The sequence below is a fragment of the Carassius gibelio genome, chromosome A24 (assembly GCF_023724105.1).
Source record: "Carassius gibelio isolate Cgi1373 ecotype wild population from Czech Republic chromosome A24, carGib1.2-hapl.c, whole genome shotgun sequence".
Lineage (NCBI taxonomy): Eukaryota > Metazoa > Chordata > Actinopteri > Cypriniformes > Cyprinidae > Carassius > Carassius gibelio.
In genome coordinates this window covers 22,618,158-22,640,797 of record NC_068394.1, presented here as the reverse complement: position 1 = coordinate 22,640,797, position 22,640 = coordinate 22,618,158, and the positions used below count along the sequence as shown (strand labels likewise).

General features: G+C 37.5%; 1 protein-coding gene across 1 annotated transcript in view; it reads left to right on the top strand.

Moving 5' to 3' along the window:
• LOC127946055 (serine/threonine-protein kinase PRP4 homolog) overlaps positions 1–22,640 on the top strand; it is a 106,800-nt gene that overhangs the window by 50,059 nt on the left and 34,101 nt on the right. Inside the window, exons 5-9 of the mRNA XM_052542340.1 lie at positions 10,823–10,904; positions 11,007–11,217; positions 11,340–11,413; positions 11,499–11,589; positions 11,684–11,831. Of these exons, the coding sequence (XP_052398300.1) occupies positions 10,823–10,904; positions 11,007–11,217; positions 11,340–11,413; positions 11,499–11,589; positions 11,684–11,831 (606 nt within the window). The remainder of the gene's footprint in view (positions 1–10,822; positions 10,905–11,006; positions 11,218–11,339; positions 11,414–11,498; positions 11,590–11,683; positions 11,832–22,640) is intronic.

The window sequence follows — 22,640 nt, the reverse complement described above, 5'->3', positions numbered from 1 at the left end:
AAAATCAATTTAATTAATATTATCAGGTTATGTCAATTTCTCAAAGCAATATGATATGATTTGTGTGCGCTTGAGCCATCGTGTATTTTGTCCATATTTTAACTGTTTATGCAAAAAATATTTAAATGATCCAGAATCTTTATGGTCACAAAAATGAAAGGAAGCAAAGACTTGTGCCACATTTTTTTTTTCTTTTGGTTTTGTTAATATGACAATAACTAGGCCTAAGTAGCCACATTTTGTTTCCTGTCGGCCTATAATAAATATTTATTTAATTTGTTTTATGATATGTAAAACTAAACCACTGAAAAAATATTGAAAACAATTTTGGAATTTTTAAAGGGGTCACATTCACATAGCCTACATTTATCCAACGTAATTTAACAGTGAATTTGTCAGTTAAGGTTGAGCGTCGGCTGTCTGTTTGAAAATTTACAGGAACAACATCTAGCACTATAATATATCATAATTTTGTATTCTCTTATTCATCCGTGCCAACAGGATTGTCCCACACGATGGGGAAGCAAACAAAAAATGATAGAGAGAGTACTGGAGCAAGCCCATGCAATTAAAAGAGCGCTGGATGACCGAAAGCACCAACACCTGAATCTGACATGGCAGGACATTGCAGTGCTCGAGTCGATAAACGCAGCACTTAAACCAGTTGCGGAATTTACCGAGGTCTTATCGAACGAGAAGATTGTTACTGCATCATCAGTTAAACCTGTGCTGAGACTGCTGACATGTGATCTCCTCGACCCTTCTCCTGAAAACAGCGAGTTAACAAAAAACCTAAAAACAAAGATGATCGCTATCTTGGAGGACAAATACAAAGATCTAGAAGGGCAAAAAATGCTAGCAAAAGCAGCTACGTTGGATCCTAGATACAGGAATAATTTCGAAGAGGAAGACGTTACAGAAGAACTCATTGAAGAAATAATGCATGAAGATCAGCCAGAAAACACTCAAACTGAGGAGTCACTGAATGCAGGGGAAGGAACCAGCGCAGCACCTGCTGCCAAGAAAATGAATCTCGCACAGCTACTCGGCAAAAGAAAAGCGAAGGCCACAATTCTTCCAAAGAGAGCGCGTGCCGGTGAGGAGCTGACGCGCTATTTGCAGGAAGAGACTATCGATACCAGCGATGACGCACTTGCTTGGTGGCGCAACAATGAGTCCAGATATCCTCTCTTGGCTACGATTGCAAAAAAATATCTGTGCATTTGTGCGACAAGCACGCCTTCTGAATGCATATTTAGCACTGCTGGAAACATTGTAACCCCAATTAGGTCTTCACTTAAACCGGAAAAAGTCAACATGCTAGTTTTTCTGGCAAAGAATTTAAAATCATATAAAATCAAGGTGGATTTAAACCTGCTTTAATAGTTGGTATATAAGCTTTGTTTTTCTCTTAGCATCTCACTTATTGTAGCTAGTTTTATTATCAGTTCTTCTTATTATTCATTACTATTAATATTGTAACTGATTACGTCTTTATTATTTATCATTCAAAAGGCTGCAGCCGCATTTAGCCTATCGCAAGACTTTTGTTAGGCCCACTGTTACTGTTTGAGAAGATCTTCAATATTTAAAGTTTAATTATTGTTGTGTTATAAGCATTACATTGTGTTATTTGATATTTTTATATTTGTACGGATGTTTTTGCATCATTTCTTTGTTTTTGTAATTAATTTTTATTAGGGCTGGGCAAGTTAACGCGTTTTTATCGCGTTAACGCATTAATTAATTAACGCCGACAATTAGTTTATCGCGCGTTAACGTACTTTTTATTTGGAAAAGTCCGTTGCTCACTGCGTTTCACTACACATAGCTAGACTGTAATAAAACAACCGAATACAACACAAACCATGGGTCACAGGAGGGGTGGGATGTTTATCAGTAGGCTACTTGCTGCTTGGGATGAGCTACAGCGCAAAACAGAAAATCATGTCAAGACTCCAGAGTCGAATTCCATCTGGTTGGAATGACTTGTATAAGCGACTCCTTCTTTTGTCTAAGTTCAATTTGTTTTTTTTTCTAATTCTGCAGCACTCGCTGCACTGTGCTTAAATGGCCAACAACCTTTCTGCATTTGGCCAGGACGTTGTCAAACGCGCTGTTGTGCAGAGATACTTTGACAGATCGCTGGAGACTGTGCGCGTTGCAGAGGGCGTGTTCAAAAAGCAGACGTCTCGCAGCAGCTATCCTATTTCTTGCGCTATCTGTGCTAAGTGTGCTGACTTATTTGAAATGTCCCACTGATGTGCAACAGGAATAAAATGTTTAGCGCACGTTTCAGCACGTTTTCTTTATCATCTCAATACAAATTTACAAAAAACCCTACCATTCCAAGAAACCGCGTTAATTTTATTCTTTTATTATGTGTTTTGTGTTTTCTTTCGCTGTCATTCTGTTGTACTGCGGAGCTTCTGTCACGAAAACAAATTCATCCTCGTATGTGTAAACATACCTGGCAATACAGATCATTCTGATTCTGATCTGAATCTGATCTTTTTTTTTTTTTTTTTTTTTTTTTTTGGACCGAGATTCTCAGTCTCTTAAAGGAGATTGATGTTGTTGCTCGGAAGGGGGCAGTTAAATAAATATATATATATATATATATATATATATATATATATATATATATTACAAACTAAACAAAACTTTAATGTTTTATTTAATAAAACATTAATGTTTTATTTATACGTTAATGTTATATTTAATTTGATTACATTAATGTTTAAGTTAAGATTTACAAGAAATGTTAACTGCTACTAACTTTTAACTGTTGTAAAAAAGCACTTTATTTGTTTAAAGTTTTGACAAACAAAATTGTATTGCACTTTTGTTCATACAGTAGAACTTTGAAAGAATAAAATTACACAATACACTACTTTTGATTTCATTATTGAATTTTGCGCATGCTGCGATTAATCGCGATTAATCGCAGAAAATCATGCGATTAATCGCGATTAAAATATTTAATCGTTGCCCAGCACTAATTTTTATATAAAATGTATTTTAACTTATGTACTTTCGGTACAGATGCGTTATTTGCTTGTGGATTTTTTTGGCATTTTTGTCAGGGTCGATATTGTTGTCCCCACTTTTTTTTTTTTAAAGTAGCCTAAGCCTAATTCAAATAACTTGCGGAAAGCATATATTAAAGGAAAACCATGATCATCTTCACTCTTCAAAATCTAATTAATACAAGCAACAAACTTGAGCCGACCAGAACATACGCTCTAAAACAGTAAAAACAGTTATTAATATGATCATGAACACAAGTGTTTGCGCTAGTATATTTTTACGTTTATATATATATATATATATATATATATATATATATATATATATATATATATACATACAACCGCAACACCGGCGGTAGGAAAAAATTGCCACCGTCACAGCCCTAAATGTTATAGTTCTCTTATTAATGTTCACGCTCTTCCACTGATAAACATGGTATTAGCTTTGTGGCTAATCTAATATAGCAATGCATTAGCGGCTGGAAGTGATGTTACAGAATATTTGTGAATATAAGTGATAATGATAGGACCCTTAGCTAGAACTACCACACCGTTTTTATACACGGTGTATGAACTAAATCATTTCACATGACGAACGACAGAATCACCGTCAAAACAGTACAGTACAGTACATCTCCGTGGCTTGGCTGATCGCTTTCTTCTATAGTGGATTTCTGGCACTGTTTCCAACTGTGGAGTTGCAGAGCTCCCTATGGTGGGCAAACTATGCAACACTCATAACATGAGTGAAGCATGAGACTCTGTTTCTCATGTTTGCCGATGCCGATTTAAAAGCTCATATCAGCCGATAATATCGGTCGGGCTCTTTTATATATATATATATATATATAAATATATATATGTGTGTGTGTGTATATATGTATATATGTATATATGTATATGTATGTATATATATTAGGGGTGTCACGATTTCGATTTTAAATCGAAATCGATCGAAATTAAGTCACAGTCTCAAACTTCGAATTAAAAAATGGAATCGTCGATGCTGCCACGCCCCCATGTTGTATGACGGCAAATCAATGACAAAAATAACCGAGCATACAACTGATGCTGGCGCGCGCGCTATGGCTTCCGCGAGAGGAAAACTGAATCGGATGCGAAGAAACGGGAGCCCGCGAGATCATTTCAAACTCTCGCGCAATACAAGCCCTCGCGCGCGCATGCTCATTCCCCACATCCTCGCGCTCGATCATCTCACCTCTGCTCGCGCGAACAATTTTATTTAGTCAGTCGTGGGGCGGGGCTTGCTGTTTTAGTTGTTATCTCAAATGTCATTGGTTATTCCCCTTTTCCTAAAGTCAGTTTTCGACGCCTGTTAGAAAATGATTAATAATTCACTTGACTTGACCCATGACTGTATATATGTATATATATGTATATATATATGTATATGTATATATATATGTATATGTATATATATATGTATATGTATGTGTGTGTATATATTAGGGATGCACCGAAATGAAAATTCTTGGCCGAAACCGAAAAAGAGAAAACCAAGGCCGAAAACCGAAACACCGAAAGAAATTATGCCAATTATTAGTACCATTGTATTTATTGCTATGACCGTGTACTAAGTTTACTAAAATTAAGACATTGCAATTGCATAAATTAATATTAAAGTTTCAAAGATAATTACAATTACATAACTTATTTAAAAAAAAAAAAAAAAAACATAATTTCAAATGATGCAAATATTTATTAAGCACATTGCAACAATGCACAGTATAAAATAAAATTTAAAAAAATTTCAAAAAATATATATATATTTATATATATTTATGTGTATATATATAATATGTATGTATATATGTATATATATATATATATATATGTATGTATATATATATATGTGTGTGTGTGTGTGTGTGTGTGTGTGTGTGTGTGTGTGTCTGGATGGATGGATGGATGGGCGGGCGGGCGGGCCGGGACTTTAACGCGTTAATTGAGATTAATTAATTACACAAAAAATAACGCGTTAACTAAGATTAATTAATTACAGAAAAAAATTTCCCGCATTTTTAATAACTTATTTTTGCACCGCGGAACGTTTCTCACAGGATGAGTTTCGGCGGGACCGATTATACTGAAGCACCAACTAGCGTTCGCATATCACTGCAGCAGCACATCGAGTCTCAAGTATCACCTCAACGCAAAACATATAGCAGCTAGCGTGGACTTTACACTTTATGTTGAACTATGTATTATTTTGTTGGTGCAACAGTTTATGTTGAACTCTTTATTGTTTTGGCCAAGGTTATTGAGAGTTGGACTTAGTATGTTATGGCCTCTGAAGCAACAGAGAGATGTTTTCTAATAGTCAGTGTTTCCAATGTTCTGAATGTAATTGACAGTATTGTGTTTTACTTAAAAAACACTTTACAGAAGGTTCCAGCACCTATGAGCTTCCTGAATTTCTGAAATGTACTATTTCTAAATTATTTCTAAATATGCTATTGCTACACTTCATGGCAAAAATTGCACTGGTCTGCTAGACTTGGTTGAACAAAAATAAACAATATTTTTTTGCTTAAGCTTATGTATTCAGTCATTATTCAATGGTATACTATAAATCCATGTGAAAAAAATTACTTCTCCCTGTTCTCAGGTCAAATATTTATCTGCGATTAAAATGCGATTAATTTCGATTAATTAATTACAAAGCCTCTAATTAATTAGATTATTTTTTTAAACGAGTCCCGGCCCTAATATATATATACATACATAAATATACATACATATATACATATATATGTATATATATGTATATGTGTGTGTATATATGTATATATATGTATATGTGTGTGTGTGTGTATCTATGCATGTATGTATCTATGCATGTATGTGATTTTCTATATTTAGAAGAATAAAAAGTGTTTTTTATTTCAGCTACCATATTTTCCGGACTTTAAGTCAGACTTTTTTTTTCATAGTTTGGCTAGTCCTGCGACTTATAGTCAGGTGTGAATTATCAAAATTAATTTGACATGAACAGACATCCCAAACTGCAACAATCGCCCCCCAAACCCCCACAAAAGGAAGGAAATACATCTCAGCTGTAGTCACCTTCTCAGTGAGACTGGGAGAACTGAATGGGAGAACTGAGATATATTGGAGCAGCCTTCCATGCACTTAGCCTCCCTAACATGTTGTGGTCCCTAAAAGATATAGCATGAAATATTATTTCTATAAGCTATAGGCCTATGTAATTATTCATTAATTATGTTTAAATATGTAGATTACTTTTACTATTTATATAATCTGCTTATACAATTTATGTAAACTGCTTTTATTTATTTTCCATTGCAACTTTAAACAGGTCTAAAGAGTTTGTTGTTTTCATGTAGCCTTGGCAACTAGCCTGAATAATATGCAGATTAAATTAAACTTGTCAACTCACCTCAACATGCCTTTTGCAATCATTTAACCCGCCATGGTCAATGCTTGAGCAAGACTGTCATTGTTTTACATCTATAAGACAGGGGTACACTTTCGTGTAGTCTGCCGTAAAATGTGTTGTATACTTTTTTTTTTTGTGGCACTCTCCCTCTGCCATGGTGCTCCTGTTTCTAGATAGACATAACTGATTAATTTTGTTCGGGAGACGAGATAAAAGCCTGCCCACACTGACAATTGAGTGGTTGATTTGCAGAAACAGGCCAATCTGGATGCTCTCTGTCTGACATGCGCTTCGCACACATGCACATTAGCACACACACACTAGGTCTCTCGCTCTCTCTCCCTCTCTGCCGTGCGTGCGCTACACGGTTTGAAACACAGTATCTGTTTTGCATGCACGCTTTTGCTCGCTCGGTCTAGATTCCAGGAGATTTTAACTAATTTGCGGGTCTCAGGGAGCCGCTTTCAATATGCGGGAGACTCCCAGAACTTCCGGGAGACTTGGGATGTCTGCATGAACCAAAGGGAACTACACTAACCTTTTCCACTGGTGGCATGTGCGCTACTAACCTTTTCAGTTACTGGTGCAAAACATGATTTGGTCACACAAATTATTTATAGTAAGCCGCTCTGGATAATAATGAACAATAGTGAAACTGTATTGCATACAGATGTGTGTTTTATTCTACTTGCCATCTTTTAAACCACATTCCTTCTTGTTTTATTTCTTACAGTACACACAGTGCATTGCTCCATCTTGGTAACTTAACCCAGGGCCGTAGCTGGGGTTAGAGGGGCCCTGGTGCAGGTTGTACAGTGAAACTTGTCTGATATTGTTTAATTTGTACTGTATGTTCATTCTATTTATTTATTTGTGCTATTTACCCAATGGTTACTTTTCAAGTTTGTAGGTGTCCAGAAACTAATTTAAAATAGCACTGCATAGTCTTCACTGTAAAATAAAACACATAGTCAGACATCAGTTTATTTACTATGGTTTAGAAATTGGTAATAAAATATGACAAGAACTCAGTTAAACTTTGTCAGAAAAAATTCCTCTTGATAATGTCAGATAACTTTGATAGAATGATATATTTGATAGATATGTAATGGAATCAAACAAAACTTCAGACAACACTCGATCTCAATTTCACTGGTAGTATACAGTTTGAAAAATATTTGGGTATAATATTTCACAGATCACTGTATTTTGCTATAATGATACACATCCGATTTCTTTCTCAACTCTTTACTTTCACTTAAGACAAAACCACAGACTTTTTCGAATAAACTTTCCAAGACGGGTATTTTGACATTTTGTATGTATTTGTCGGTAAAAAATAAGAAGACTTTGAGACGCATCTCTTTGTGCGCCCCTGCGTGTGCCCTGAACAACAGAACACTGCGGTGCTGAATTGAGCGCTTTCGCATTTTGTTCTGTTGATTTAAACTCCGATTTGTATTTGTTCGTTCAGGTGCAGGATGACGCGAACGTCCTGAAGGAGCGCTCTGTTAGGTGTTGCTGTCTGTGAGACTCTCTCGTGGCACTGAACACGGCGCACGAGTAACCAGCTAACGTTACTCAGTTCAGCTTGACCGCATCTTGTGTTTGAATGCTTCAAACTCTTTTGAATGTTTAAACTGGCCTTAAAAACGTGTGAGTCGGAGGGCTGAAGCCAACTTGATGTGTTGAATGCTGAGAGAATGTTATAAAACGTATTCTTCCGCAAGATTGCGTTCTATGCTGCTCAGTGCTCCTGTAGCCTACACTGAGCAGCATAGAGCCCCCTCTCGTGGCTGGAGACTTGATTCTTGGTTCTAAATAAATGTGACTTATAGTCCAGTGCGACTTATGATGTTGTTGTTTTTTTTTTTTTCTCATCATGACGTATTTTTGGACTGATGTGACTTATACTCAGATGAGACTTCTAGTCGAAAAAATACGGAAGTTAAATTTACAGGCTACCAAAATCTCAAGAGTACCTGGGATTCTTAAATTTTGCGAGCCCTGATTTGAAGCAGTTAATTATAAGTGTCATTTAGCCAGTCTGTTCTCTGTCATGGATCTCCTGTATTGTTTGTGATAGTGGTTACTGATTGTAACGGTACTTACGCTTTGTACACTATTTTTAAAATTTTTATTAAAAAAATGTATTTGCCGTGTTTTAAAAGAAAAAAAGAATGCAATTTGGAATTATTGGAATTACTATTAGGAACAACATTTGAGAGTAGGGTTTTTATTTTTTTACTCAAGTTTTCATAATGTAGACAAGGGCGAGTGCATATCTAAAGTCTTAGGTGTTTATTTAGCCTCTAATTGATACCCTGCGATAAATCTGTACAATAGATGTGGTAAACATGCGTACGGGTCGATATTTTATTGATTTATGCTTATTGGTCCTAAATGACAACAATCTATCACTGCAATTAAAATTGAGCTTATATATGTGTGTGTGTGTGTGTATATATATGTATGTATATGTGTGTGTAAGCTGAAAATGACTAAAACTAGACTAAAACAGGACAAGTTGACTAAATGAAATAAAGCTAAAAGTTGCATTTGACACAGGACTCAAACTAATGCAATGGTGTGTTCACACCAAACGCAAAGCGGATATCCGCATCACGTTACTCAGGTTTTTTGTAAATTACTACAATTGCTTGTTTATACCAGTTTTTTTGGTAGTCCAAAATAAGGCGGAAAGCCTGAATTTCACCGTCTTATCCGGGAACTGCACATGGACAGCCACATCTAGTGCTGATTGGCTTTTCAATTTGTGTGGAAGTGATTTGTGTTGCCCGGCACGCATTTGTCTCTATTCACTTCTTTGCTTTGACTTTTCAATCTACTCATGTGAATAATTAAATTTGCTTTTTGTGTGAACACACCATAAGACTAAACAAAAATAGCTGACAATTATACCACACTGGACCACAAGATTAGTATTAAAAATAGGTTGTAAATTAACAGCATTTGCTTATTGTGCAGAATATTGTCCAAAATGCATTTTCTACAGTATGTCACTTTTAAAGGAAATCAGTATGTTACTGTCAGAATTTGGCCTTTTTTTTTGTTTTTACAGCAATTTTTTACATTGTATACATTGGTAAGCCTAATGCTGTGTTCACACCAAACGCAAATAGAGCGTCTGGCGCGAATGATTTCAATGTCAAATCAATGCAAAGGCGCGTTTACGCGCGTCTGTAGGTCTCGTGGTGCAAATGGGGCTTTAAGCGTGGCGCGGAAGACGCGAATTCGCGTCATTCGCACGTGTAGTTCACGCAAATAGAGTGCATTGCGCGAAACGCGTGTTAATCGCGAATGGTGCTTTTTGTGCATTTAGTGTTTGATGCGAATTCGCGTCTGCCGCCCGAGTTGAAAAATGTGAACTTTGGCGTCGGTTCGCACCGCGTTAACCAATCAGGAGCCTGCTACGAGTCACTCATTCCTCCGGTTGTGCAGGAATACCCTTCTCCACTCATTCAACAAGGAGGAACGACTGATGATGTCAGTGAGCAGTCAACCGGAGGCTCCGGAGCTATATGACAAAAGTTCATATTTCTATAGAGACAGGAATAAAAAGGAGCTATATATATATATATATATATATATATATATATATATATATATATATATATATATATATATAAAACACATTAATAGATAAATTGAATAAAGGCCAAAGATAAGAAACGTTTCATTTTACCCCAAACAAATTATATTTTATCTTGAACCACTAAAGAGATATCAGAGCCAGCGGCAAATGTCAGAAGATCTAGCCGAGTTGAGGCTGCTCTCGGCGGATACATGATGACGGAGCTCCCGCTGATCGCATGGAGCTCATCTCCGAGATCGGCGAAACACATTTTTTAAATAGACGCTGTCATTATAAATAAACCGCATATTTGAGTTTAAAACAACTACATTCTCGATAAAAATGGCGGTTGAAAATGCTGCGTGAACTCAGCTGGCAGAAGCCCCCCCCATGATGCGAATTCGCATCTGTTGTGAAGTTAATTCCACGCGCAAATGAAGCGAATTACTCTCGCAAATGAAGCGAATGATCTCAAAATGGTCAAGCGGCAAACTAGACGCATTAGATGCGAATTTGACGCTCTATTCGCGTTTGGTGTGAACACAGCATAAGAGACTTTTTAAAATTTATTGACATTCAAAAGTTTGGGGACTGTAAGACTTTGTGTTTAATGGTAAAATATATTTTTAGGTAGTAATAAAATTATTTGATAATTGTATTGAAATGCCCCTATTTGAGAATATAGATGAATTTAACGGCACTGATCTTGTCATAGAAGTGATTGAGTCTTTTGAATTTTTTTGACTGATGTCAAACCTTAATGAATATGTTTAGGCTAGAGGACTTTGATGCAGAAGAGGAGGATGAAGAGGCTCTGATTGAGCAACGACGACAACAGCGGCTTGCCATTGTGCAGGTAACACAATTTAGCACAATCTTCTGAAAGACTGTAACTTGCCTCCTTTTTAGAGATGATGATGAGATTATACATCCATAAAACTGTTTTGTTTTGATATAGAAATATAAAGCTGTAAAAGAGGACAGTAATATGGGCTCCATGGCATCAGAGCCGAGCAGTCCTCAGAGCAGTACCCGCAGTCGTTCACCTTCCCCTGATGACATCCTGGAACGGGTAGCAGCCGATGTGAAGGAATATGAGCGGGAGAATGTAAACACTTTTGAGGCCAACATCAAGGCCAAGCACAACCTCATCGCTCAGGAGAAAGAAGGTATTGTGCTCTGAGTTTTCAGAAAATGTGGGGAAATTTTTGTTACAACTAAATAGTATTTTTCCAATAAAGACACATCAGCAATTTGTAAGCTATTGATTGGTTCTTTGTCTTTTATGCAGGGGCCAACCTAAAGAAGCCCTCTGCACCTGACATGTTCACTGAGTCAGATGACATGTTTGCTGCAGATTTTGATGTAAGCTTAGGCCTTTCTGCAGGTTTAAGATTTAAACCAGTTAGTTATTTTGAGAGATTTGACTGCTTTGTTGCTCACATTACAGAGTGCCAGACTGAGGGCTGCAGGCATTGGTAAAGATTCTAAGGAGAACCCTAATCTCAGGGACAACTGGACTGATGCAGAAGGATACTACCGTAAGTCTTATTTTATTCCAAACTCTTGCTGCTTTCCTAAAGGCAGCGTATTTTAGAAGGAGAAAGAACAATTCAAAACATCATTTTTTTTTAGGTGTAAACATCGGTGAGATACTGGACAAACGGTATGATGTGTATGGGTACACTGGACAGGGTGTGTTCAGTAATGTAGTCAGAGCTAGGGACACTGCCCGGGCTGGCCAGGAGGTGGCAGTCAAGATCATTCGAAACAATGAACTCATGTAAGTACTCCTCTAAACAGTGGATGTCACAGTGACTGCTTTTGTGCTCTTTTATATTTTACCCAAACGTTAGAAGTTTTCCACCATACAGTAGGTGGCCAACCAGAGTGTGCTTTTTACCGCCACGAGAGCCAACAATTGCATTTGCAGCCTTTGACTGCTGAGTGGCATTTTAACCACAAGTTATCAAACAAACGCATCAAAGCATATTTTCGCAAATAGCCATCAGCTTTGCCTCACTGATGTTACATTTGACAGCTGTAGTGGGGGGAAATGAAGGAAAAACACTTCAGTTAAAATGTTTAATAGTCACAGATAGGGCTGTGCAAAAAATCGAATGGGATTTTCATGCGCATCTCATCAGTAAAGGCGCTCCTGTAATTAGTAGTATATCTCCAACACGTGTGTTCGGATCAGAGTTGCCAGGTTTTCACAACATAGGCTGCTGAGTTGCTTCTCAAAACTAGTCCAATCGCGTTTCCAGGGGTTTCCACGGAAAAAAAAATTGCGTCACGAGGGTAAAATAAACAACCGTGGATTTGGCAACACTGGATCAGGTAGAGCTGCATTTACTACACAGAACCGTAGTTCACTGACAATCTACACAAAATCGGCAATGAATCGGCTGTGATTTTGAAATCAATTTTGTGTAGTGAGGTGTAATAACCGGACACCACCACATCATGTCACATGCTTCCTGTACACTTCCTGGTAGTTATCTGGCAAAAAGCAACACAGAAACACCTCTGTACACACGAAATATCCGAATAATAAACCCACGATTACGATAGTAAAGCTTGGTATGAGATTTTCTTGAGATCTGGGTTGTTTTTATAAAAAAAAATTGAAAATGTACATCTGAAATGCTAAGTTGTGCAGCGATGTTAAAGGCTATAAATAGCATATTTTACAACAGTAACGTGTGTGTGCTCCGTGCTCGTTCTTGTTGTGTGTGTGTGACTGACAGACAGCCTCCGCGGCGCGCATGAGATCTCGCAGATTTCACAGACAAACGTCTTAATATCGCAAATTAGAAATGTTTGGTAAGATAAAATATGCACGATAACATTATTAAACAAATCTTTTCGCCATCGTCACTCTTTATTATTAAGTGGAAGTTTTCATACTGTTATGTCTGTGCGTGCGCCGCGCTCGTTGTGGTGTGTGTGTGACTGACAGACAGCCTCCGCGGCGTGCATGAGAGATCTTGCAAATCTCACAGACAAACGTCTTAATATGATCGCACATTAGAAATGTTTGGTGAGATAAAATGTGCACGATAACATAATTAAGCAAAAATACATAGTACATGATTTTTTTCCTCTCCAGTACTGAAAGCAGAACCGATACCGTCAGATCTTACTCATACTACGGTCTTTCATAATTTAGCCCCGGGGCCATTTTAATACCGGGTTACGGTACCCATCACTATTGTCCACTTGATCCGATCCCCACTCACCTCCTTCAAGCGAACTCTTCTTCAGTCATACCTTCACTTACTCATATTATCAACTCCTCTCCTCACTCTGGAACATTTCCCTCAGAATTTAAGCAGGCTCGGGTAAGCCCACTAAGAAACCATCTCTTAATCCGGCACTTCTAAAAAACTACAGACCGGTATCCCTTCTGCCATTCATTGCAAAGACACTTGAGCTGTGTTCAACCAGCTTTCTATGTTCCTTGTACAGAACAACCTCCTGGACAGCAACCAATCTGGCTTCAAAAGTGGCCACTCAACTGAGACTGCCCTGCTCTCGGTTACAGAAGCTCTGCGACTGGCAAGAGCAGCTTCAAAATCCTCAGTACTTATCTTACTGGACCTGTCTGCTGCTTGTAACACTGTTAATCACCAGATTCTCCTGTCCAGCCTCAGGAAGATGGGCATCTCTGGAACCACACTCCTGTGGGTTAAGTCCGACCTCTCCGATAGATCCTTCAGCGTGTCTTGGGGGGGTGATGTTTCTAAGTCACAACAACTTGCCACTGGGGTTCCTCAAGGCTCAGTACTTGGACCACTTCTCTTCTTCATCTACATGACGTTGTTAGGATCTGTCATTCAGAAGCATGGCTTTGCTTATCACTGCTATGCTGATGACACCCAACTCTTCTCATTCCAACCAGATGACCCGACGGCAGCTGCTTGCATTTCAATCTGTCTGAGTGACATTTCTAGATGGATGAATGACCTTCAGCTCAACCTTACTAAGACGGAACTCCTGGTGATTCCAGCTAACCCATTGTTTCATCACAACTTCTCTTTACAGCTGGGTTCGTCAACCATAACTCCTTCCAGGACAGCCAGAGACCTAGGAGTTGTGATGGATCATCATTTAAGCTTCACAGACCACATTGCTACAATGATCCGGTCTGCAGATTTGACTTATACAACATTAGGAAGATTAGACCCTTCCTATCAGAGCCAGCCACCCAACTTCTTGTCCAAGCTCTTGTTCTCTCCAGACTGGACTATTGTAATGCTCTCCTGGTGGGCCGCCTTGCATGTACTATCAAGCCTCTGCAATTGATCCAGAAAAAGCTCACGTTACTTCTCTCCTCATCAGGTTACACTGGCTACCAGTAGCTGCTCGCATCAAATTCAAGGTACGAATGCTTGCCTACAAGATGACCACTAGCACGGCACCAACATACCTAAACTCACTGGTTAAATCTTATGTGCACTCCAGAAGTTTGCGCTCTGCAAGTGAATGATGCCTTGTGGTGCTATCCCAATGTTGTTCAAAATCACTCTCAAGGACCTTTTCCTGGACTGTGCCGAGCTGGATGACCTCCCAATCTCAATTCTTACAGCTTAGTCTTTACTCATTTTCAAGAAACATCTAAAGACTCATGCTTTTTGCCAGCACTTAACCAACCAACTAATAGTAGCACTTTTCCTTTTCTTGTCTTTCATATATAAAAAAAAAAAAAAAAAAAAAACCTGCCTTGGCTATGCATTCTGTACTAGACTAACTGAGACTTGTCATGGCACTTGTACAGTAGGTGGACTGCCGTGGCATCTTTAAAGTGCATTTGCAGCTTTTGACCGCTGAGTGGCGCTTTTACCAAGTTAACAAACAAGCACATCAAAGCACATTTTCGCAAATAGATGTCAGTTTTGCCTCGCTAATGTTACATTTGATGGCTTCAGACACGGAAAATGAAAGAAATATTTTAAAATATTTAATATATTTAATATGTAATATTCACAGATGAAAGTTTGGTACTTATGAAGTTATGTGCATTTCTTATAACGAATTCAAGCAGGATAAATGTCAAGCCATTGCCTGAGACTGTGCTTATATTTTCTCTAAGCTAAATTATATTAAAACAAATTTTAGATTTGCTACATTTAAAAGGTGTGCAGTATTTATATTATATGAATTGTGTTATATTATTCAAAATAAATTGTGGATTACTTTGCATCGGAGCATTAAAAGTGGTAGCCTATTTTAGGGTGGTAGGCTACATGGATTATTATGCAATGTCAATATTTTCAAATATTATGGCTGTATTTTAATTTATATATTTAAAATTCCTTTAATAAAACATGCATTTTTGTTATTCGTTACATGTCCTTTATTTTGACATAACTTCTTGGGAAAAAGACATTTGTCTGTAAACTGATTAAGAAATTGTTGCATGTTTAAAGGTGAAGCACTGTATAATTTCGTTCACATTATTTATGCCTTATTAGCCTAAAACAAGAAATGAATAAATTAAACCTGCACGATTTAGCTAAATCTTCGAAACTCTAAAGAATGGATGGATTATTAAACCGTCCTCACGATTAAACTCAAGTTGTATCATAGTCAACAAAATGCACACGATGTAAAAAAGAACTTTATTAATTGACAACTTAAGTGATTTTAAAGGGAGCCTTCTTGCTTTTAGTGCTGGGCGATAGCATATGGCCTAAAAAATAGAAATCTGATTTATGATTTAAATCAATTTTAAAATCAATATTCAAATGACAGACATGTTTCAAAAGTTTTAATATAGTTATAAATTTATAACTGAGACGAGATAAAAAAAAAAAAAAAAAACTTATGTTTTTACCTTAATGCTGGAAAGACCTTTATTTTATTATTTTTTATTATTATTTGTTTATACAAGCCCATCATGCATCTAACCATCCACTCGTTAAGAGCTGTTCAGATTAAAACTGCCAGATTCACAGTGAGTCAGTGTCATGGACGGAGGACAGAGCAAGTGGAAATATATTTTCTAGTCTATATTTCCATCTCGTTATGCCGCTGGTTTAGTTTTTTTTTTTTTTTTCTTATATAACTTATTTGTAAATAGAGCAGTCACTATCTCAGTCTACACTGGACGCGAGAATTGTCATCCGTGCCCCACTGCGTTAAAAGTGTGATTAAACTTGATGACATCACACTACAGTGTCAAATCATCTGAACACAGTGTCAGAACATTTCGTCATAAATAGAACGAGCATCAGTTCACTGATGGGTATCGTGTCCAGTGTATCCATCACTGGGGTCTGTTGTCCTTTGTCAGATCATGCCCCTCGTGTCTGGTGTAGACCTGGTGTGCATTTTTTAATGGGTTATGTTACAGCCCTGCTTGTTTTTAATGTTTATTAAATATCTGTATTGACTGCATGGTCATATCATCGTATTATTTACGGCAGCAGAGTCTGTGAGAGTAGCTAGAGCAGCAACAGTTATTTTATCTAAACAGATCAATGAATTTCTTCAAGATTTCAAAATCAAAATTTACATAATCTACTGATAATGTAGTAGAACTATAAGATTACATTTGTTTAATTGTATTATTGCTAAAGCGATTGCGTGTGAATTTGCTGTATCTGTTTAAATCATGCTTTAACACGTAAATGATCAGTAAAAGAAACAGACAAACTCCTTAGCCTTTAACATCCCGCTCAACTCTTGCAGTCATTATTACCTGATCAAGCCATAGCTTAATGTTTAACATGAATTCTTGCTGAATATGCGTTATATTATGTGCTGTTGGCATTAATTGTACTCGTGATGGAGGCTCTTTGAGCGAGTGAAAACCAGACAGTCAGACTCTTAATATCCTCTCCTCGCTCCAATTGGTATGTGCTTTGTGGCAAACTTAATGTATGTGCTTGAGTGCAGAATATATTAAGACTTGATTATGTAAATTTAATATAAGCCTCTGATTAGTTGAATATAACAAATGAACGACTAGAACTAGAAATCTTACATGGGGGCAGAAAATTTTTTAGTCTATAACCAGTTTTATATGAACATGTTCAGCAAGTCTGAAAGCCTCATAAGACAATGTCCATATGAAATAGCAAGAGATTCACACCTTTTTCTCGACCCCCACAAGACATACATAACTACCCCCAAAAACCCAACCCCCTCCCGCTGAACTGAATTCAGTCTGTTTTTTGGCTGTGAGGAACGATGTGTTACTGGGCTGAAACATGCCTGCACTCAGCATCACTACTCTTTGTATTCATTATTTTCTCGCAGCCCATATTATTATTTTCACAGGACCATAATGTAATAACAAATTATCAATAATAACAAATGATTAATAATTAATCATTATTTTACGAAAATCATTGTTAAAAATATGCTATTTGTAGCCTTTTTCATTGCTGCATAAGTTAGCATTTCCGATGTAAATTTTTTAAAATATTTTATGAAATGCCCCAGATCTCAAGAAAATCTCATACCAAGCTTTTCTATCGTAATCACAGGTTTATTATTCGGATATTTTGTGTGTACAGAGGTGTTTCAGTGTTGTTGTGAGCAGATATGAACCAGGAACTGTTCTCGAACCATGTGACATGATCTGACGCTCTCCGGTTTTGGGACTGTCAGATTGACAAGCCGAACGTCCAATTAGAGTCTGTCTGGGTCACAGCTCGAGTACACGGAAGCAAACACACAGAGACAATTTTTAGAATCGATTCCGATTCCAATTCCTGGTCCTGGAATCAAATGGAATCGATTCTTTGAATCGACTTTGAATCGATACAAAAATGTTATTTTTTTTCTGCTTTGCCCGTGAAATTAGTCATAACCCAGCTCAGCAGGGACATGCGTTTATCGCATGAATTAATAAGACATGAAGTGTCTAAAATAAATGAATAGTTCAGCTGAATGACAAAGTTTACTTTGTATACTTTGCACAATATTAACAAACCGTACACTGAAACAAAATAACCAGAACATAAATGACTGATAGAGCTCTGTCAATCAGATGCGCTCGTCGGCTGATCTGTTGCTCGCGACGTATTATTTATAATTATCATTGGCTGATAGAAATTTTTAAAAAATATATATTTTAGATGGTAATAAGATCAAGACCCTTAATGACGTCATGATCTATTCGTTCATGCTGCGCTCAAAATTGTGGACAAGCCAGTTCCAGACAGCACTGGGAGAGGCTATTTATCATCAGATCGCATAAATCAGTGGAAAATGAATAGGAATGATGGTTCTGTCTGAAGAAATATGAAGTAAACATAAGTAAATATATCCATATATCTCCGCAGATATGCATCTTTGGTCTATAAATCCTTATTGACGCTGTTCAGTGAGTCTATGTGAACACAAATAAACCGCTGCTGACCTGACTGAATATGAGTGAGTGGTGAATTTCTATTCAAAATGGGGCATAAATTATGAAAGAACGAGCACGATACACGCATAACAGTACGAAAACTCCCGCTTATTACAAAGAGTGATGATGGTAGAGAGAGCAAAACGTTCCAAAGTGTGGTTATACTTCACTAGAGTTAATGCTGACAACCCTCGTTGTCATAAGTTTAAAACAATATTTGCATGTAAGGGCGGATATAATACCTTCAATACCATGACTTAGGTGCCCTTGAGCAAGGCATCGAACCCCCAACTGCTCCCCAAGCGCCGCAGCATAAATGGCTGCCCACTGCTCCGGGTGTGTGTTCACAGTGTGTGTGTGTGTGTTCACTGCTCTGTGTGTGTGTGCACTTCGGATGGGTTAAATGCAGAGCACGAATTCTGAGTATGGGTCACCATACTTGGCTGAATGTCAAGTCACTTTCATATACAAGCAATCTCTCAAAGCATCTTTCATAAGTGCATTATGTGTATCGACTGCCTAGCTAGCTCGTCTCTGGTTGTTGCCCCATCTACGTCAGATATGTATGCTAAAATCATGTTGAATCAACGTTGTTCACGTCATTTAAAATAAATGTAAAATCTCCCTGGTTTGCTAACCTTACGTAGAAATTGTTGATTTCTTTTGGGAAAAATGAGAATGAAATCAACATATTTTCTACTTGTTTTTAAAATTCCAAATAAGGAAAAATGTATGTAAATGTAAACATTTATTTATTTATTTATTTATTTATTTATTATTTATTAATTTTTTTTAAGCTGCAGCTACTATGAACCAACCAACTCCTCCTAACACCTCTGGTCCAATACAAGTCCATTATTAATTTTACATAAAAAAAAAAGAAAGAAATCTTAATTCTAATAAAAAACCACACACAACACAAAGTACCAATAAGAATACCGTTAAAGTACCGGACCGTTAAGCAGTATCGGTAATAGAGTAGTAATACCGTTAAAACCTTAATGATTCCCATCCCTAAGTGGGACCATTAACCCTTTAGATAGGCCTGTGCAAAAAAGGCTTAGTTATATTGTGTGTGTGTGTGTGTGTGTGTGAGTGAGAAAGAGAGAGAGACGTGTGCGCACTTACCTTGATGTATTTCAGAAAATCACAATGTACACCTCAGCTCTCAGAACTACATGGAGTAAACAAAAGTGTATTTATGCACCTGCTGCTTTTTAATGGTGGTGAAAGTATTCGGATGTTAAGTGATGACGTAAGAAGCGCTGTTTCCGGGTCCAGGCCTCAACTCACTTCACTTGAGAATGACCTCAGCAGCCGTTTGTGAGCATTGTTTATTCATATTGATAATTTAAGTTAAACGCTTTCAAACTTACGATATACACTACAGTCCCGTGCTCACAGCGTCCCAAACACAAATCATTTTAATATATTTTTTTTATATTTATACTTTCATTGTCTGGCAATCTGGAACTTCGGTATGGAGTTAAAGGTTAATATTATAACTTTTTCGCTAGTATTCTATAACATTGTGAGTTTATATTAGCACCTTTTGTTGTTTTCTCGTGGTAACTGATAGAGCGTTTGGACACGGAAGCGCTGCTACGTGACGTCAGACTTAACATGCGAATAGACTGAACAAAAGCAAAGTACGTGGATTTAAACACCTGCATGCCATTGTGCTGGTCATTTAATGGTGAGAAGAGCAGCAAGCAACACGAGAAAGGGCTTGACTTGTAGAGCTGAAGATCTTTGCCCGAACCCGACGGGACCCGACGGGTTCGGTCGGGTTCGGGCTTAATTTCTATCATCTTACGCGGGCTCGGGCCGGGCTCGGGCTTGCGCTCCGGTTTGCGAGGTAAACGAGCGGTCATGTGATGTGTTTCGATTAGCGCGAGAAAAATGCGAAAATGAATGCTGAGCAGGTGTAACGGAGGCTTGCCTCTGGTGATTACGTTTTGGTTGCACCAGCAACTAAAGCAAAGTCTGAGGTGTGGAAAAGTTTTAACCATGCTTATAATGAGAATAATGAGTGAATAATGACGCACCATCATGACGCACGCGCAGGAGCGCGCTGAAGACATCTACAGTGGATTCAATCATTTTCCTCCACATAAACATGTAGACCTAGCCTAATCTCTGTGAGTAAAGGTTTTTCAAATGATAACTAAATATTCATTGAGTCTTAAATGCATAATGTTGACAGAGTATTTACGCTAATGTTGGCATTATTCTTTTATTAAATAAAGCAAATCCGGCGGAGCCTTTATCTTAATTTCGTTATTGCCAAATACCCATCTTAATTTAAAATGTAATTTTTTTTTAAATGACTCGTTTTTATTGGTGCGTTGGTCTATTTATAGGTTAAATGAGCCTATAGCCCTATTCGGACGGGACTAGTTTTACAGGGGGTCGTTAGAGAAATCTGCGTTTCACATACGTACTTGGTGATTTTAATCCCGTCCGAATCTGCCACGTCTGAGTTTTTCTCACACAACCTCTGTGATAATTCCAGAGCAAATTACCTACCGTTTTTCAGCAAACTCAGTGATCCTCTGAGAAAACTAATCCTGTCCGAATGCGAATGTCTGTGATTGCCGGTGATATTTTATTTCACAACGCGGTTCCTTGTGTGTTTTGGCCAACGTGAATTACCGTAGATGCTCTTACAGCGCGGATGTTTGATATAACGTTATTTGCTTAGAGGCAAATAAATAATAATAACAAAATAATACAAATAATAAAATCAAGAGCAAGATCACGTAAACTGTTAATACCGGCTATTGTAATATCAGCATCAGGTAAGATTACTCACGTTCATTTATGTACTCAGTTACATAATGTTTTAATTACATTTAATAAAAAAAAAAGGATGAAAACAAGTTAAACTAAAGGAACCACACATTAATATGGTTTTGTCATACTAGCCATTTAGTATTTGTGTAATAATACTAAGGCAATCATTCTGAATGAATGCAATGCACGCATACAGAGCGCGGAGATGTTAGTCCCGTCCGAATTGGTACATGAAAATCACAGACGTCAGGTGATAATAATCGAAACTCAAATGTAGTTTAGAAAACTAGTCCCGTCCGAATAGTGCTTATGTCTAGAATGCTGAGATGTTACGATGTGACAGGACTTATTTTATTTCTTTATTCCAACTTCCAAGTGGTCTAGTCTACGTTAGGTATGAGTAAATTATGTTAAAACATGAATAAATTGCTCATTGTTGGCAAAAGGCAAAAGAGCTGTGTGCGTGCGCACATTTGAATAATGTCGGGCTGTAAACGGGTTCGGGCTTTAAAAAAGCTGTCAATCAAAATGTACTTGTCGGGCTCGTGCCGAAACCTGTCGGGCTCGGGTCCTGTCGGGCCTAACTTTTAAGGCCCGATTACAGCTCTATTGACTTGTACTGAAGTTTTAGAAATGATTATGCAGCTTGACCCCTCCAGCGAGCTGCAGCTTATTTGAAGTTGGTATTGCATTTTGGTTCATAATACATTGTTCATAAATTCGATCCAAAGTAGATTTTTTTTACAGGATTTTAAGGTTTTAAACTGGTTTTACCATCAAGAAAAGACGAGCATTTCACATATAGGCCATCTGTACTTTTCACCATCAAAAGGCAGAAGGTGCATAAACACACTTCTTTTTTTATTATTTACTCCATGTAGTTCTGAGAGCATGAGGTGCATATTTGGATTTTTTTCCAGATACTGTACATCAAGGTAAGTGCACAAAGGTCTCTCTCACACCCTCCCCTTGTTGTTCTCTCTCACACACACACACACACACACACACACTATAATTTGCTATTATACTCCATATACAAGCCAGAAACTAAGCCTTTTTTTGCACAGGCCTATCTAAAGGGTTAATGGTCCCACCTAGTGATCAACTGTTAAAACAATAACAAATGTTACCGCTTCCCAACAGGAAAAACACCAACAATCAAGAATCTCACACACACAAACACTATAATTTGCTGTTATACCACATATAACTCCATATACAAGCCAGAAACTAAGCTTTTTTTTGCACAGGCCTATCTAAAGGGTTAATGGTCCCACCTAGTGATCAACTGTAAAAATATTTTTTTTACCCCTTCCGAAAGGGAAAACCACAAACAATCAAGAATGCATGATTATATGGTGTCATGGCTTTGCAATCAAAAAATTTTGTTATAATAGAAGTCATTGGGGCAAAAACAGCCACCAACAACAA